Below are 17,500 nucleotides of genomic sequence, written 5' to 3'. Positions count from 1 at the left end.
CTCGCAGGTAACTTTAGTGCAGTTTTTAGTTTTTCCTGCGCTTTTAAAATCTTTTTTTTATATTCCCGCCTGAAAAACAAACAGCACGTAAACAAAACATACTGCCTCAACGCTGCTATGACCTCTGGCAGCAGTTATAAACCCTACGGTTTATTCAGCACTCACATGGTGTGCACTTATTCTGGTTGTTATCTATCTAGTGGTCAGGATATAAACTCAAACCCAAACAACTGCTATGAATCTTATACGATTTATAAAAAAAAAAAATTTATATGCGTTTTTGAGAATCGATAAAATATCGCCGAACAAAATATTGCGATACTCACAAGTATTGATATTTTCTTACACCCCTACTCGAACTGGAAAAAGAACAAAAAACAGCACCAGGAGATAAATCTAAATTAATTTTAGTACACACACACACACACACACACACACACACACACACACACACACACACACACACACACACACACACACAAACTAATAACTGTTTATTAAAATTGGTACAGAAGAATTCCTTCCAAACTCAAAACTTGCCGTTCAAAATTCCATTTCCGCTGTGAATTCTCTTGTTTGTATAAACGTTTCTCATCGGATTTTATTCCACAGATGGGTTGAGTGTTTCAACCCCGTCCACTCCCACCTCTCTCAGCATTAACACTTTAGCATCCGATCAAAGTCATGTTGTTACTCCAGCGTTCAGCAGTAGCAACATAGGACGAGTGACCATCAACACCAGTATCGGTAAGAGTCACGGTTTTCCAGTCATTCCAGTACAAATTACCTTTAGATCTACAACAGGATTTTATATCAGGCTTCACTTTAAACCCAGAAATCTCACTATTTTAACATAACTACTGTTAGATTTCCACTTATTCAACATTATTTATAATTTTCCTTTCAGAAGCCTAAATATCGTCTCAAGGAGTTTTTTCTTTCACCACTAACTCACTCTTTATCTATTTTATTATTTAAAGCTGCTTTGGCTGAATATCAATTGTTGAAAATGAAACAAATAAATAACACTGAACTGAATCATATTCTCAGTGAACATCACACCTGGCCGCAGGGAGAAAAACAACAAAGCTCAGGTACAAGGATGAATTTTACCAGATACTTTAATGAACATATACATAGTTTTATAGTTAATACACATTTGCTTACTTGCACTTTTTTTGACCCAAAAAACAGGATGTATCTGAACTCGACTCCACAACAACGTGAGTATTTGTGGAAAAGTGTAAACGTGAAGAGAAAGACACTAATATACGCAATAATGTGAAGAATTGACTAATGAATTATTAATAATGTGATCTGGAGTTAATCTGGATTCCTGCATCTTCCTCATTCGAGACTTATCTAGTTTTGTTTCTTATCTAGTATTTTGAGAACTCCTAGAAAATCCAGGAAGTGGAGGAGAAGTCGACGTTCTGCTGCCAGAAGATGTCTCCGCTTCCAGACCCGTACCATGGTGGGTGAGATCTCCGGAGCTCTGGTGACTGCCGAGTATCACTGCAGCGGTTGCGGCTTGAAAATCCCTTCCTGGAATCCTCCCCGCTTCAGAGTCAGGTGCTCTGGGTGCAAGACGAGCTGGAGGTGCGATAAAGTCCCCTGCACTTGCAAAGCTAAAATAGTCCTGGAGCAGGAACGTGGTCAGATACAGAGGGTGATGCTGGACGACTCGCTCCTGCGCTCCATCGTCAGGTTTAAACTGAAAGGCTACTGCAAGATGAAGAGCATCGAGATGAAGGTCTTGAAGGTTGGGACTGTCAGAGTAACGTATGATGCAGGAGTTGTGAGCAGCGTAACTAAGTTCACTGACTCTCTGTGATGTGCTGGACGTCTTTTCAAGAGAATACGATCAGGAATTCGAATTCTTTCCGTTATCCCTGGACTCCAGCTGGATGTAAAATGTCTTACAGTTAAATTGATATCAGTAACATCATCAGGGCAAAGTCTAGAAGTCTACGCTGGGTGTAGCTGCCTCTAGCTGTAGGTTTCGATGTTGCAAAAGGCTGAATTTAGTCTAGAAAAGGATCAGTTTATTTAATCCGGATGAATCCATAATCACTCATCTCTAGTATAAACCCAACCGGCCCCAGTATTCAACCGTGGAATGAATAAATCAAAGAAAAAAGGAAAGAAGGCCATGTCAAAGGTTTCCTCACGGAAAGGTTTTTATATTCATGTTAGTAGCTGGATTCCAAGGTTTACAGCTTTGTGGTTGCCAGATATTCTTCCGTGACATGATCACCACCACTGCTCTCGATCACGCCACTGTTTATCTAAGAACCAAAGCAGGCATTGTAAGTGTTTTATAACTATTGTGATGTGATCAGTCTGTCAGACAATGATGCTGGATTCAATAATGCTGTTTACAAGAATCACTTTAAGCTGTGACTCGTATAACATGTAACTCAGACACCCAGGCTTTTTCTCAGGCTCCACTCAGGAGAAACATCTCTCACACTCTGGTCTGTAGTTCACTCTGAGATCTAAAAACTAACATGAACAAGTTTCGTATTCAATCGTCACCTGGTGATTTGGATTCTTCAGGCAGGTCTTTAATCAAAACATTTGAAGTTCTGTTTGAAGTTCTTGCAGTTAAACATCAAATCTCAATCCCTGACAGTGTCCACTTTCAGATTAGCTTTAGCATTCACTATTTTTGTGTGTGTCTGTTTCTTCGTCTGCATGAAAGAGATTTTTTTATGTCCATTTTTATGTTTGTATGATTTTTGTTTGTTCTTTCAAAATTCTTCTGCCATTACTCGGGCATTACAATCATGGGACGTGCTGTATATCTTCCCAAGGGAATTTCTGGAAATTTCTGGAAATTTGCATTTGACCTCAATACAAAGAGAAATTTGAAAAGAACACACCTGTGACAGTGTTTCGGGTCTCAGAATAAAAAAACTAAACAAAACAAACACAAAGTTTTTTTTTTTTTCATGATCTTCATGTTTGGTCATATTTGTATTTTTTCCTGTTTTTTTCTTATATTTTGTTCATTACATCTTCTCATGGAAGTGGGAGCTCAAGATGTTGGACATCTGAATTGAAGCTGCCACTGTTTTTGCCACTGAGCCTCAATCCTCAGATGATGTGGGCATAAATGCAATGCTGGTGTACAGTTACATGTGAATAAAACCATATAGACTGTATAAGACTGCAGAAAGAACATCACTTATAATCTTATACTCCAGTGCTCATGTTAGTTCTCACTCTCCAGTGTTCTGTATTGTTGAAAGATTTATGATAAAACTCTTGATGTCACCCAAATGAGGATGGGTTCCCCTTTTGAGTCTGGTTCCTCTCAAGGTTTCTTCCTCATAACATCTAAGGGAGTTTTTCCTTCACCACAGTCGCCACGGCTGCTCATCAGGGACAAATACACACCATAAACACACACCATTCACCTTCACTGTTGATTTCTGTAAAGCTGCTTTGAGACAATGTCTGTTGTGAAAAGCGCAATAGAAATAAACTTGACTTGACTTGAATAAAGCTGATGAAACCGTGTGCTGGTGTATTTAATGAAAGCATAAAATACATCAAATAACTGCACATGCTGAATTATTTCCTTTTACTTTAGTTCATCTCCTCAACATTGAGTTTCTTGATCCCACTAAACTCATTACATAGTTACTGAAACAGTTCATGTTTTTCTTTGTTTACTGGAACATTTGTGTAGTTGAACGTAGTGTTAGTGAGTAAACGGTAATTGAATCTTTTTGCTGAATGAGTTTAAGAGTTTTTGTGGTTTTGAATTATTTTGTCCCCCTGATCACCCATGTGTCCTTGTTGTTGTTCAGCATCTTATAAGCTCTACTCTTCTGGGAAGGGTTCCACTAGATTTTGTGGTGTTGCTGTGTGGATTACTGTTTATCATCATTAGTGAGAGTTGTGAGATCAGGAAGTGATGAGATGTTTGAGGAGGCTCCAGTTCAAGTTAATCACAAAGGTGTTCATTGGGATTGAGAAGATCAGGGCTTTGGGCAGGAAATTCGAGATCCTCCACACTAACAAGCGTGTCGTCATGAAACAGAAAAATTGCAGTAGCATTAGTGGAGAGAATCTGCAGCACCAGGACTGATGAAGGAGAACAATCCAGAAGAACCTCCCAGAAAAAAATTGTATATCATAACAGTTGTTATGTGAATCTTGGCTTTTGTCTCTCTCTCTCTCTCTCTCTCTCTCTCTCTCTCTCTCTCTCTCTCTCTCTCTCTCTCTCTCTCTCTCTCTCTCATGGTTGAGTTACAGATGCTCCTGAGGTTCCAGTGACCACTGTTCCTGTTCCTTCTCCTCTCCTCTCCTCTCTTCTCCTCTCCTCTCCTCTCCTCTCCTCTCCTCTCCTCCACCCACATCGTTCTGACCCGTTTCTGGATGGTGTTCTCTTCGACTCTGTGCAGCAGGGGATGTTTCACATCAATGGGCTGAGGAGTAACACAGGAGCTTTGAGGATGGATTCAGTATTTAATGCGACCAGTCTGCACAATGACTCAGGACTACAAGTTGCATTTGATCACCATCACTGCACTGCAACAACAATGAACTGTAAGAAATGGATATTCCCTCTTGAGACTGGTTCCTCTCAAGGTTTCTTCCTCATGCCATCTCAGGGAGTTTTGTTTGCCACAGTCATCAGGGACAAATACACAAAATTAACTTAAGTTTTTAAGTTCTCTAAAGCTGCTTTGAGACAATGTCGAGTGTAAAAATCCATAGAAACTTGAACTTGAACTTTATTAGCCTGCCAGACCAAAGCAAACTACTCCATTTTCCAGCAAACACCTTGGATTCCATGGCCCACATATTCAACACTCTGTAGTGCTCCCATTCATCTCGCTTTAGCTTGGAGAAAGATGTACTCAATTCCCCAAACACACTCACACCCTGTATAAAGAAACTTTGATTTACACACTAATTGCTCAGTCCCTGGTTGGCATGCAGACACCACAAATCATTGTCCTACAGTCTTTTGATACTTCACCTGTTTTTGGATTCTGTTCATGTTTCTCACCAGGTCCAGTTCATATCGCTGACGGACTGTTTCTGTTTTAGGACCACAAGTTTCACTACCTGTGTTTGATTTGCTCAGTGTGGAAATATTAATAAAACTCATGGTAGAAATTGAAAGGTAAGAAATGTGAGGCCTGTTCTGGAGAAATGATCCAGAAGGGCGGTGCTTACAACAGACGTCTTGCACAACCTTTTTTCTTTTTTTTTTTTTTTTTTTTTTTTTTGCGTGGGGAATTTGGGTGAGGCAAAGATCATCAACTATCATTAGAGCACTCACATCATCAAATCTGGTCAGATCATTTCCAGATTCTGCCTCAGGATGTATCTTCCTGGAGTGATTTTTGCACTTTTATTGCATTTATTTTCAATAACCGAATCTCAGAAGACCTCCGATGACACGTAAGAACTATTTCTATTGTATTTGATGTTTTATTCATGCTGTTTGAGAGCTTGAAGGATGGTGAGATTTTTTAAAGACTTCATGTTAAGCTGTCAATCATCAGTCTCTAGTCTAAAGTTTAGTGAGAAATTATTAATTAGCTCTGTTCAAAGTAAAAAAAAAATCATTATTAACACTAGGTTTTATATAGAAACCACACAGTCTGATTCCTGAACCTGTGGTGTACGAACTGACGACACATGGAGAAAACTGGGAATACAGAAACTGGGGAATTGGGGAACTGGGGAGCTGAAATATACGGATTTGAAAGTATTTTTTTGGAAACTTACAAAATGCATTAAAGAGCAATATTTTGTACATTTATGCTCCATTACTGGTACATTTTTGTATTTATTTACAAATACCCTTTATATGGTTTGTTTACGTTAAATTATATTCATAGACATTATTTATATTGCTTTAGGACTACACCTTTACTTCACTGAGCTTACGTGCCCTTTACTGTAACATTCTTTGTGATAATTATCACAAAAGAATTTGAAGGAAGGTCGGAGATGCTAATTCTTGCTATGAGATGTTTTAGTAACACAGGGCATTAATTAGTAGAAAACAAAACGTTGTCTTCATTTTTTGTTTCCATTCAGGTTTTACATGCTGGCTGTGACCTCCCAGGCTGTAGGGGGTGCCACAGAGACGTTCTGCATCATCCTCAAATCTCATGTACCTGTTTCCCTGGAGGTGACTCTGGAGTTTAACCAAACCAGAAGCAGTCTCTTGAGGGAAGAGTTTAAAATAGGAGTATACCACCATTGCGTCCCATTTCAGGTTCGACTCCTTACAATGACATCATCATGACATCATCCTAAAAGTGCAGTCACTGTATCACTTTAAAGGCTTTTCTGAAGAAATGATTTACACTAATGGTTTTTGCTTTAACTTACCCACTGCTCCTTTAAGCTTTTCAATCATCTCCAAGTCGATTGAAGTTTCTAATAAATGTATTTTTCAGACAGTGAGATTTTAATGTGTTTTTCCAAACAGGTTCCTGTTGTACTCATAGATTCAATAGCATCTATGAACTTTGAGGTTAAAGGTTGGACCGCAGTGCAGAAGAAGACAACTAACATCCAGATTTCACCTCCAAAAAAGCTGATCATCATCAAGACGGACAAACCCATCTACAAACCGGGACAAATTGGTAACACATCATACGCTTCATCATTTACAGGGAAATTTAATATTCTGGAACATTTGGGATATAAGTTACAGAGAAATCTGGGTCAGGGTTATGGTTTGGGGTTGGGGATGGCGTTGGGGTTAGGTGTTTAGGGTTGAGGTTAGGTGTTTAGGGTTAGGGTTAGGTGTTTAGGGTTGTGGTTAGGTGTTTAGGTTTGGGGTTAGGTGTTTAGGGTTGGGTGTTTAGGGTTGAGGTTAGGTGTTTAGGGTTGGGGTTAGGTGTTTAGGGTTAGGTGTTCAGGGTTTGGGGTTAGGTGTTTAGGGTTGTGGTTAGGTGTTTAGGTTTGGGGTTAGGTGTTTAGGGTTGGGGTTAGGTGTTTAGGTTTAGGGTTAGGTGTTTAGGGTTGGGGTTAGGTGTTTAGGGTTGTGGTTAGGTGCTTAGGTTTGTGGTTAGGTGTTTAGGTTTGGGGTTAGGTGTTTAGGGTTGAGGTTAGGTGTTTAGGGTTTGGGGTTAGGTGTTTAGGGTTGTGGTTAGGTGTTTAGGGTTGTGGTTAGGTGTTTAGGGTTGAGGTTAGGTGTTTAGGGTTAGGTGTTTAGGGTTGTGGTTAGGTGTTTAGGTTTGGGGTTAGGTGTTTAGGGTTGTGGTTAGGTGTTTAGGTTTGGGGTTAGGCGTTTAGGGTTAGGTGTTTAGGTTTGGGGTTATGTGTTTAGGGTTAGGTGTTTAGGGTTGTGGTTAGGTGTTTAGGGTTTGGGGTTAGGTGTTTAGGGTTGGGGTTAGGTGTTTAGGGTTTGGGGTTAGGTGTTTAGGGTTGGGGTTATGTGTTTAAGGGTTGGGGTTAGGTGTTTAGGGTTTGGGGTTAGGTGTTTAGGGTTGTGGTTAGGTGTTTAGGGTTTGGGGTTAGGTGTTTAGGGTTGGGGTTAGGTGTTTAGGTTTGGGGTTAGGTGTTTAGGGTTTGGGGTTAGGTGTTTAGGTTTGGGGTTATGTTTTAGGGTTGGGGTTGAGTGTTTAGGTTTGGGGTTAGGTGTTTAGGTTTGAAGTTAGGTGTTTAGGGTTGGGGTTAGGTGTTTAGGGTTGGGGTTAGGGAGTTCCTCAAATCCGGCTCTTTCTTCAGTTCCACATCTCTTTATGCTCATGCATGTCTTTCTGCCTTTAGCTGAATCATTGAAAGTAAACATTTCAGACTGAATCTTTCTCTTCTCTGCAGTAAAATTCCGCATCGTCTCACTGGATTCCAATTTTTTCATCTACAGTCAGACGGTACAAAAACTTTCCTTGTTTTTTTTTTATGCACAGGGTGTTTAATTTACAAATAATTTAAATGTAATGTAAATGCTATTAAAGGAAACCAACTTTTGAAAAAATCCAAACTACAAGTCAAAAACTAAAGTATTAATGAAACTACAGATTACTAGTAGACAGTAATAATAATTGGAATGTTTACAAAAATCTTTATTTTCAAACGAGAAAATTTTGTGCAATATAATAACAATAAAAAAAGCATAATTATAATAATCCTAATTTTAAATGAACCTAATTCTTTCTGTTGATAAAACATTGAGAATATTTAATGCATTCCAGATCAAATTATAGAGGAATAAAATCTAAAAAACGAATTAAATGAAAAAAATTAAAGATTGATATGTAAAGCATGAAGGGAATACTTAACCTCAAATAATAAAACATTTTAAAGTGTCAAATAAAAGAAGGAAGTTAAAAATATAGTAATTAGTATATACATCATTCATTTGTATTGATTTGTAATTATATCATTTTAACAATTGGAATTATTCAGAATTCATAGAAAGTACATTTTGTATATTTAACGTGATTAAAGGAAATAATTTTTTACTTCTTTTTTTTCCAGTTTCCAACAATAGAGCTGCAGGTATGAAGCCGTGAGCAACATTCAACATGAACAACATTTAAAACTTTGTATATTTATAATAAATATTAAGAATAATTACATGGATTTATTAACTGATTAAAATTCTGAGCTTATAAGAAACATAAAATTAATGTTAACCTTCTTTTTACTCTTGTGTTTTGTCTTTTTTTATTTTCAGGACCCGAACTCGAACCGCATTGGTCAGTGGTTGAACGTCCCCACGCAGAGCGGCCTGGTGGATCTGTCGTATCCCATAAACTCCGAGGCTACAAATGGGATGTATATGATCACAGTCTCGGATGAGAATAATGGCCAGATCATAGAAACCTTTGAAGTCAAGGATTACGGTGAGGACCAGTCTTTATTTATCTCATTTATACAGTAGGAACAAAACATTAACACCAGTCACTATTTTATATTCATATATACAACGTGCCACATCATTATGTCTGAAAAGCAAAAGCAAAACAAAACACATAATAACACAAAACACACAAGTTCCATAATCTTCTTCTTTCAGCTGCTCCCATTAGGGGGCGCCACAGCGGATCATCCGTCTCCATACCCCCCTGTCTTCTACATCTGCCTCTTTTACACCAACTACCTGCATGTCTTCCCTCACCACATCCATACACCTCCTCCTTGGTCTTCCTCTTTTCCTCCTACCTGGTGTCTCCATCCTCAGCATTCTCCTACTGATATACCCCATGTCCCTCCTCTGCACATGTCGAAACCATCTCAATCTCACCTCCCTCACCTTGTCTCCAAAACGTCCTACATGCACTGTCCCTCTAATAAACTCATTTCTAATCCTGTCCATCGTCGTCACTCTCAACGAACATCTCAACATCTTCAGCTCTGCTACCTTCAGCTCCACCTTCTGTCTCCTGTCTACTCAATGCCACTGTCTCTAAACCATCCTTAATACTCTTTCTTACTCCTACTGACTTTCATTCCCCTTCTCTCCAGCATGTACCTCCAACTCTCCAGGCTCTTCTCAACCTGCTCCCTACTCTCACCACAAAATCACAATTTCACACAAGTTCTATAATTATATATATATAATAATGTGGTCCAGAGATCATGTGACGTGATGCGTGAGGGTGCAATTGCTATAAAATCTGTTGTCTTATTACATATCTGACACAGTCATTTGTCATAAACACGCTGTACTGGACAACGGTTTGTGGACACCTGACCATCACAGCCATCTGTGATCCTTTTTTAAACCAATACCAGAAGCTTACAGTTTTACAGAATACCGCAGTATTACTTTCCCTGTGTACAAACAACTTTCCTCTTGTAGCCGAATGATCAAAATTCTCCACATTGATGCCCCAAGGTATGCGTAAGGTTTTGCAGGAGACTGAAGGCTCCTTTAACAGTAAATGGAGAATCATTCTGAGATGTTGTGTGTTCATCAAGAACATGCAGGTGGAATTGTCAGGTGTCCATATAATGTATATGTCTTTATACTTACATGTACTTTACAGCACAGTGATATTCCTTCTTTAGACAGATGTTGAGAGTTGAATACAGTGCCCCTAGAACATTGAGAGTTAAGGGCCTTGCTCAGGGCCCAAGAGTGGCAGCTTGGTCATATCAGGGCTCAAACCCATGATCTTCCGATAACTCAAAGCCTTAACCAATCAGCTACCACCACGATGTGCTGAATATGGGAACTATTGTTGTATTTTTAGTAAACATTTCTTTAGGAACCTGTTCTTCAATATGAAATACGATACAATCAAAGGCATGAAGTGAGCTGTCAATAAACTGTAAAATTAGGTGTGGCCTAAATCAAAGCTATGGTACATTCTTCACATAATTTGTGATAAATGATCAAATAATTATTTTACAATGAGGTAGGAGTGTCTGTGAAAAAGTCCTACATTAAGAGAAGATTACTCTGGAGTGTTTCACCAAGATAATACACCACAATAAAGCTCAAGAACCAGGAAGGAACCGCCTATAATCTTAAGCACACCACTAAATTTTTCAGCGTGGGTGTGTATGACGACCTGTAGAACTGGTTCTCTTGTATTTATTAATTATAAATAGCAGCAGGATGACTTGTGAAGTGCACAGGGTGATGATGTTTCCTTTTCACTGGGTGGAGATTCACACTGCACCTGAAAGATGATCTGATTGTAAATTTTGAAAGTGACCCAGGACTTTTTCTTATGGCAATGTCTTATTTCAGAAGTCAGAAGATGATTAACTAATTAGAAGTTCATCAGTTTAAACTGCATCAACACCAAACTGGTCTTCTGAGCAAGGCCCTTCACCCACTGCTATAGATGAGATAATTGTATGCAATGCCAAATACTATACATGGAAATGCACTCATTTGCCCAGAAACCAGTTGAGCAGATTTCATTGAGTTCACATGCTCTCTGCACGTTCCTCTGAATGTTCTGTTGTGATAGAAACGCTAATGTATTAGAACAGGCGCATTAATTTGAATATCTGTCAAAGCTTCTGTTATTGAGAATTAATCAGAAATACAGTCACCTAATGAGAATCCAGTTGAGCTGCATTTCGCTTTGCTGAAGGTAAAACTGGAAGTTCAGGAAGTAACACGTGCTGCAGTGAAGGCCTGGCAGAACATCAGTAGGCCAGAAACCCAGCATCTGGTAAGATCTTTGGTGTCCAACTTCAGGCAGTCTCGTGACAGATTTGTGTCTAATAGTGTGATCTTGTTTCAAATAAAAACTTTCTGCACTTTTACATAAACAGTTCACAGATCAGCAAGAACTGATGCTTGGACACTTTGATCACCGGTTCTGGCTAAAACCTTAGATTTTATTGAATAATAGAACAAAAATTACATCTTCTTGCCCTCTTGAAAAACAACAATGTTTGTTCTCTCATACAGTTTTGCCCACGTTTAATGTGACGGTTCAGTTTCCTTCAGTCCTCACCATCCTGGACACGGAGGCTACTCTGAGAGTGTGTGCCATGTGAGTGATCAGTACACACTTCTGTTTCAGTTGTTATAAAATAACTACCAGATGTTTACACACTTTAATTAATTCGAAATTAAATAATAATAATTGTATGTATTTATTTAAAGAATTGTTTCACAATGATTTCTTTAAACTTAAACACATTTCCAATCTTATGGTATAAAATCATTTCTCCATGATATTTATTTTTGCATCCTGGTAGATATACGTACGGGAAGCCGGTGAATGGAACAGTGAAGGCTGTCGTCTGCCAGAATGGGATCAATTACTGGTGGATCAGACCATATAGAACAGAGGCACCAAACATCTGCAGAAATTATACCATGCAGGTCAGTTTGCTTTACACTGAACTCTAAAAAAGCAACACATTTTAAACCTAAATAAACACGTATTTCTATTAAACTTGGCAGATGCGCTTTTCTGTGACTGACATTTATCTCATTCATACACCTGAGCAGCTACGGGGTTAAGGGCCTTCAAACCCAGCGCAATGCCTTAACCACAAGCTACCATCTGCCTCTTAAACTTTACACCCAAATATAAAGCTTTACATTCACTTTACTGTAACTTATACATGTACATGGAAAATATTCTCCCAAATTCTCTAGATTATTTTCCTGATCATTCTCCCAACAATTCTCTTGATCATTCTCCTGACCATTCTCCTGATCATTCTCCCGACAATTTTCCTGATCATTCTTTCGACATTTTTCCTGATCATCCTCCAGACAATTTTCCTGATCATTCCTCTGACATTTTCCCGATCATTTTCCTGACCATTTTCCTGATCATTCTCCTGACTATTCTCCCGACCATTCTACTGATCATTCTCCTGATCATTCTACTGATCATTCTTCTGATCATTCTTCCGGAGCCTTTCTCCTGATGATTTCTGAAGGAATTCTGACCTATTTATTACATGATGCTAAACACAATACACTGTAATGATTCTGTCATGGCATTAATGAAGGATCTTCTTCCTGGTTTAGACTGACAGGACAGGATGTGCTCAGCAGGTTATAAATCTAAAGGAATTTGCATTAAGTGATTCATCGTATGAGAGTGTCCTCAGCGTTCAGAGCGATGTGGAGGAATACGGTACAGGTGAGAGATTTCTATTACACTTAGAGCCCAGGTTTTGCTGCAGATACAAAAGAAATGTGTTGAGAATTAAGCTGCAATAAATTTATTTTTTAATATTTATATAAAGCAAATAAATAAATGAACAAACAAACAATTAAAACCAATATATTCTATATGATTTATGTTGTAGGTGTGATTATGAAGGGTTTTGGATCGTCCGGTATCACAACTCAAATCATCACACTTTCATTCGAGGATTCACCTTCAGTGTTTAAACCCGGAGTAAAGTATGTAGGAAAGGTAATGATGATGAACACTAGTTATCTACTGGTTAGTTAATCTGTAGTATTTCTCCAGGTTTGATCATCAGTCAATAAACATCAAGTGACTTTCTAAACTTGCAGCCATCATCTGACAGCTCTGTCCTTCTTCATTAGATTAAAGCCACAAACGCAAACTCCAATCCTGTGGTACAGAAACCGCTGCTTCTGCAAGTATCTATCGCTGATACTCTACATTCAAGACAGGAGCTGATCACAGACGATGGAGGGATTGCACAGTTTTCCCTCGACACTGAATCCTGGAGTCCAGAGCTTGTTTCTCTGTCGGTGGGTGGAGCCTTTATTTCCATTTTTACACTTTTTAATAAATTCCCTACATCAATTATCAGTTTTCTGCCACCATGAAATGAAGATTAATAAAATAAAATAAAAAATTGATTATATACAATTTTTGTTTGGGGTCTAGAAAAACAATAAAATTAAATACTTTTAAACTGTATTATTGATATTCCTAATAAGGATATATTATATATATATATATATATATTCCAAAATAAAGGATAATATCGGGTGTGTTTGTCAATAAACATTAGAGTAAATATTGATAAATCAGAGTTACTGTTCCCACAGTTTTTTAATAACAGCGTGTTCTGAAGAGTTTTAAAGAATTGTGTGCAATTTTATCCATTTATATTGATGTAATGTTGGAGAATGTCTATGAAACGACTTAATTCCTTTTCTCAGTTACGTTATAGCAGCTATAAACGCTCATTCTCTCGGCAGCCTCTGTTTTATACCTTATAAAGTGTAAACTTTCTGACTGTTACAAACAGCTGACACTGGAGACTCCGTCCATAAACAGATTAGAATTAGTGCACTGATAAGTAGTAACCCCAAGATTGATCCATGTTGCAGAAGATGAATCAACACCTTCAGACCAAAACAGAATCCGGAACTCAACAGCTCTGTGGTTTTGTTTCCTGGGTTTCTCTTCATTTTTAGGTAAATGTTAAGGAGACAGAAGGAGGCGCGGGAATAATTATAAACTCCGACAATCTCCGCACGCCAGAATACCCTACAGGCTTCCTCTCTCTTCAGCCGTTTTACTCCAAGAGCGGCAGTTTAATTGAGTTGGTCACGAGCTCGGAGCCGTTCAGCTGCGATAAGATTGCCCAGGTCGAGGCTCAGTATGTGATACGTGACAATTCATGCAGACCTTTCAGATCAGACCATGGGGGCTTGTCCATCTTCTACATGGTGAGTCTTGCTTTCATTCTAAAATTCTAACATTGGAAAGATGGGATTTCAACCAATTTGGTGATTAATACAACTGCAATGTTTAGATTTTTTATTTATAATTAATTTTTCATTTAATTTCATCTTCATCTTCTTTCATCTTATCCGTAATTCGGGTCGCGGGGGCAGCAGTCAAAGCAGATTCCCCAGACACTTCTCCGTGTCCAGGGATCGGGCTGTCAAAGCCCCCGCCATCGACTGCTGCCCAGGTGGTGAGCCCACGAGAAGGCGGCCCCACGTCGCTCCGACGTCACGGTCCTTGATTTATTTTTCTCGTAAGGGTCCCCTGGAGCATAGAGGGTTAAGGGCCTTGCTCAATGGCCCAAGAGTGGCAGCTTGGCGATACCGGTGCTTGAACCCCCCGACCTTCCGATCGGTAACCCAGCGCCTTAACCGCTAGAGCCACCACTCCCCCTTCACTCCCCCTTCACTCCCCCTTCATTACTCCTGACTTCACACAGGACCTGCTGTACAACAATTTATATTAATAGAATTTCATTTGAAGGCTTTTTTTCTCTTAAACCAAATAATCTCTGTTATTTTATACTGTAAAAATAAATAAATAAAAATTAAATAATACTGTTTATTTTTCAGTTTGATCTGTTTGTTATCAGAAATGTTGTTCATATAGAAATACAATTCAAATAAATACGTGTGAAGCAAAACTTTATGAACTTTTTCAAATGTCCAATTAAATCCACCAGTTTTTCAGTTTGTCCAGTCATATTCATCAGTCCAATCATCTGTGTTCAATAGCAGTGTGTATTACAGTTACTTCAACCAGCCTTGTTCTCACTGTGCTTCTGTAGGTGATGTCCAAAGGACATTTGTTTCAGCATGGACATCTCTCGGTTCCCTTCACCTCGGGACAAGGTTTGTAAACAATCCATAGATTCCAAAAGCTAAATCTTAATTCATTATGAGCTCATTATGAGCCACATGGCTGACATTCGTATCGCAGTATGTTTTTATACGTTTAAGTTAGATGATGATGAAGCTGATGTCCTGCACACAAATCTGATCTGTTTTGTAGCGGAGATCAAGGGCAGAGTGTCTCTGCTCCTGCAGAATGTGGACAAGTTGTCCCCGGTTGCTCAGGTGGTCCTGTACACTCTCCTGTCTAGCGGTGAGGTGGTTGCAGACAGCATGAACTTCCCCATTCAGCCGTGTTTAAAAAACAAGGTCAGAAACAAATACATGGATTTTATTTTGTGAATTTGTTGCTACAACACAATTAATTATATTTACCACATTATATCTCATATTTAACATTTAACTTTACTGACTGTTTTTTTCTGGTCCAGTCAGAGATTTTATTTATGTAGTGGTTTCCAATAAAGCAGGTGATAAAAAGATTTTTATGCAAAGGTGGGAATCAACAGATAAAATCCACAAAGCTGTTGGTTTCTTGGTTTCTGAGAAAGTTCGGTTAATGAAAAATATCAGAAAAAAATGATGATCTGAATTCATCCGAATCTGTTTAACTGAACTTCTAAGGGAAGATCATCATAACATCATGTGAACCTACACACCTAAACCATCACCATGTACAACACCCTCTAGTGGCTCAACAACAAAACAACAGCAACAATAATAGTCAATAATACTACATCTAATATATATAATTATCTTCATTGTTGTCATGATTTTTCAGGTGTCTCTGAACTTCACGTCTTCATCTGAGCTTCCTGGAGATCCGACCTCCCTGGTTCTGAAAGCTGCTCCAGGTTCCCTGTGTTCACTGAGAGCTATTGATAAAAGCCTGCTGCAGCTGCAACCAAATAATGACCTTAACATCGAATCTGTGAGTACAAAAAGTTTATTTCAGTCACTCGTCTGGTTCTGGATGTGTAACACTGGAGCAGGTGGAAGATCAGTGGTTAAGACTCTCTGGGTTACTAATCAGAAGGTCAGGGGTTCAAGCTCTGGTATTGAAAAACTGCCCATGTTGTGACCTTATATAAAAGAGGCGAAATAAAACCTTATAAAAATGTATTACTCAGATATAAAATAAAAAAACTAAATTTTTTAATCGCTAAACATCGCTAAAAATTTTACTGATGCGCCGAGTCTCAAAGCACCAAAATCCGCGCCATGATGCAACATCCGGCAATTAAAACCGTCCGTGTGGAAACAAAGCATAGCAAAAGTTTAGTTTGGTGTCCTGATGATTTACGTCATTTAAAACACCATCATTACTTTACAACATTTACAAGAATATTTAGTCTTCCTGCTCTATGTTTGGTTTCACTAATAATAAACACACATTTGCATAAAATTTGCATTTAAATACATTTTCTTAACGTACCTACTATTAGTCTTTGTCCTGTTTGGGCGCTAGAATGTTTTTTTCACGCTGGACTTTTGAACTCCAATGTAATGAATAAAACATATTAAAAAGTGACTCATAATGAAGAATAACGTCATGCTACCTGTTATTTCAGTTGTTCAACATGCTGCCTTTTAGACTGTTATCCGGATACCCATTCAGTACCTATGAAGAGGATTCGTTCACATGCCAGGGTCAGACACCTCTCCTCGATCAGGGATTCTTCGGTATTTTTCCTTACAATGGAAAAGTCGACGCGTACAACATCTTTAAAGTAAGACTTTTTTAAACAGTGATTTGATGCACTGGTATTCAATGGTGTTCAACGAATCCAAAAACTGAATTAATGACAAATGTCCATATGTAATGTTGCTCCATGTGTGTGGTTGTGATTCTGTTCTGTGTTTCTCTTGAGGATGTTGGAATCAAGATCCTGACTAATGCTGATATCAGGAACCTGTCTGCGTGCTTTGGGAATTTTCCGATGCACCAGAGTGAGTTTTTCGTCACTTTTTCATTGAAATGTACAGAATTTTATAATGTTCTATAGTTAAAAGTCTTTTTCCATTCACAGCTCAACAATTTAATGTGAAGAATTTTATTGGCAAAACAGGAGTTGGAACTATAGAGCTTTCAATTAAAAGGGTGATCCGTAAATATTTCCCAGAGACGTGGATCTGGGATCTGGTTTCAGTCAGGTGTGTCCTCGATGTTGTTTAAGCTGATATTCCCTCTTCTTGCGGTTTGTGTTACTGAGTCATTGTTAATTCCTGTATAGTGAGTCTGGAGAAGCAACCGTTTGTACAACGGTCCCAGACTCCATCACGACGTGGCAGGCTGACGCTTTCTGTACGTCACCTATCGGGTTCGGAGTCGCCCCGAAAACCGAGCTCACAGCCTTCCAGCCTTTCTTTGTGAGCCTCACCATGCCGAGCTCCGTCATCCGAGGAGAATCGTTCACACTGAAAGCCACCGTCTTCAACTACCTCCAAAGCTGCATGATGGTGAGCTGAGATGTTTCATCCCGTTATATTTGCTCAAGCAATGTCACTTCA

At 38.8% G+C, this 17,500-nt stretch overlaps 2 protein-coding genes across 7 annotated transcripts in view; both read left to right on the top strand.

Annotated features, from left to right (window-relative positions):
- Positions 1–3,163, top strand: part of LOC310733215 (uncharacterized protein) — a 9,008-nt gene extending 5,845 nt beyond the window's left edge. For all 4 annotated transcript variants that reach the window (XM_083554261.1, XM_083554264.1, XM_083554262.1 and 1 more), the window contains exons 5-8: positions 613–747; positions 1,051–1,094; positions 1,195–1,223; positions 1,384–3,163. In XM_083554261.1, the coding sequence (XP_083410387.1) occupies positions 613–747; positions 1,051–1,094; positions 1,195–1,223; positions 1,384–1,834 (659 nt within the window). In that variant the 3' untranslated portion in view covers positions 1,835–3,163. The remainder of the gene's footprint in view (positions 1–612; positions 748–1,050; positions 1,095–1,194; positions 1,224–1,383) is intronic.
- Positions 3,164–4,932: 1,769 nt separating this feature from the next.
- LOC310733198 (alpha-2-macroglobulin-like protein 1) overlaps positions 4,933–17,500 on the top strand; it is a 21,150-nt gene continuing 8,582 nt past the window's right edge. For 2 of the 3 annotated variants that reach the window (XR_014535652.1, XM_083554228.1), the window contains exons 1-19: positions 5,290–5,424; positions 6,070–6,250; positions 6,467–6,623; positions 7,807–7,859; positions 8,467–8,487; positions 8,666–8,834; positions 11,366–11,450; positions 11,659–11,785; positions 12,446–12,560; positions 12,730–12,839; positions 12,977–13,147; positions 13,823–14,077; positions 14,926–14,989; positions 15,150–15,298; positions 15,771–15,920; positions 16,561–16,719; positions 16,861–16,939; positions 17,020–17,143; positions 17,224–17,449. Coding sequence is in view for 2 of the 3 variants with exons in the window: in XM_083554228.1 (XP_083410354.1) it covers positions 5,345–5,424; positions 6,070–6,250; positions 6,467–6,623; positions 7,807–7,859; positions 8,467–8,487; positions 8,666–8,834; positions 11,366–11,450; positions 11,659–11,785; positions 12,446–12,560; positions 12,730–12,839; positions 12,977–13,147; positions 13,823–14,077; positions 14,926–14,989; positions 15,150–15,298; positions 15,771–15,920; positions 16,561–16,719; positions 16,861–16,939; positions 17,020–17,143; positions 17,224–17,449 (2,475 nt within the window). In the remaining variant the exon portion in view is untranslated. Of the gene's footprint in view, positions 5,425–6,069; positions 6,251–6,466; positions 6,624–7,806; positions 7,860–8,466; positions 8,488–8,665; positions 8,835–11,365; positions 11,451–11,658; positions 11,786–12,445; positions 12,561–12,729; positions 12,840–12,976; positions 13,148–13,822; positions 14,078–14,925; positions 14,990–15,149; positions 15,299–15,770; positions 15,921–16,560; positions 16,720–16,860; positions 16,940–17,019; positions 17,144–17,223; positions 17,450–17,500 lie in introns of all 3 variants that reach the window. The other variant, XM_083554227.1, reaches the window with a different exon arrangement.

The sequence above is a fragment of the Silurus aristotelis genome, assembly GCF_946808225.1.
Source record: "Silurus aristotelis genome assembly, chromosome: 11".
NCBI lineage: Eukaryota > Metazoa > Chordata > Actinopteri > Siluriformes > Siluridae > Silurus > Silurus aristotelis.
This window is presented reverse-complemented; position numbering and strand designations above follow the sequence as displayed.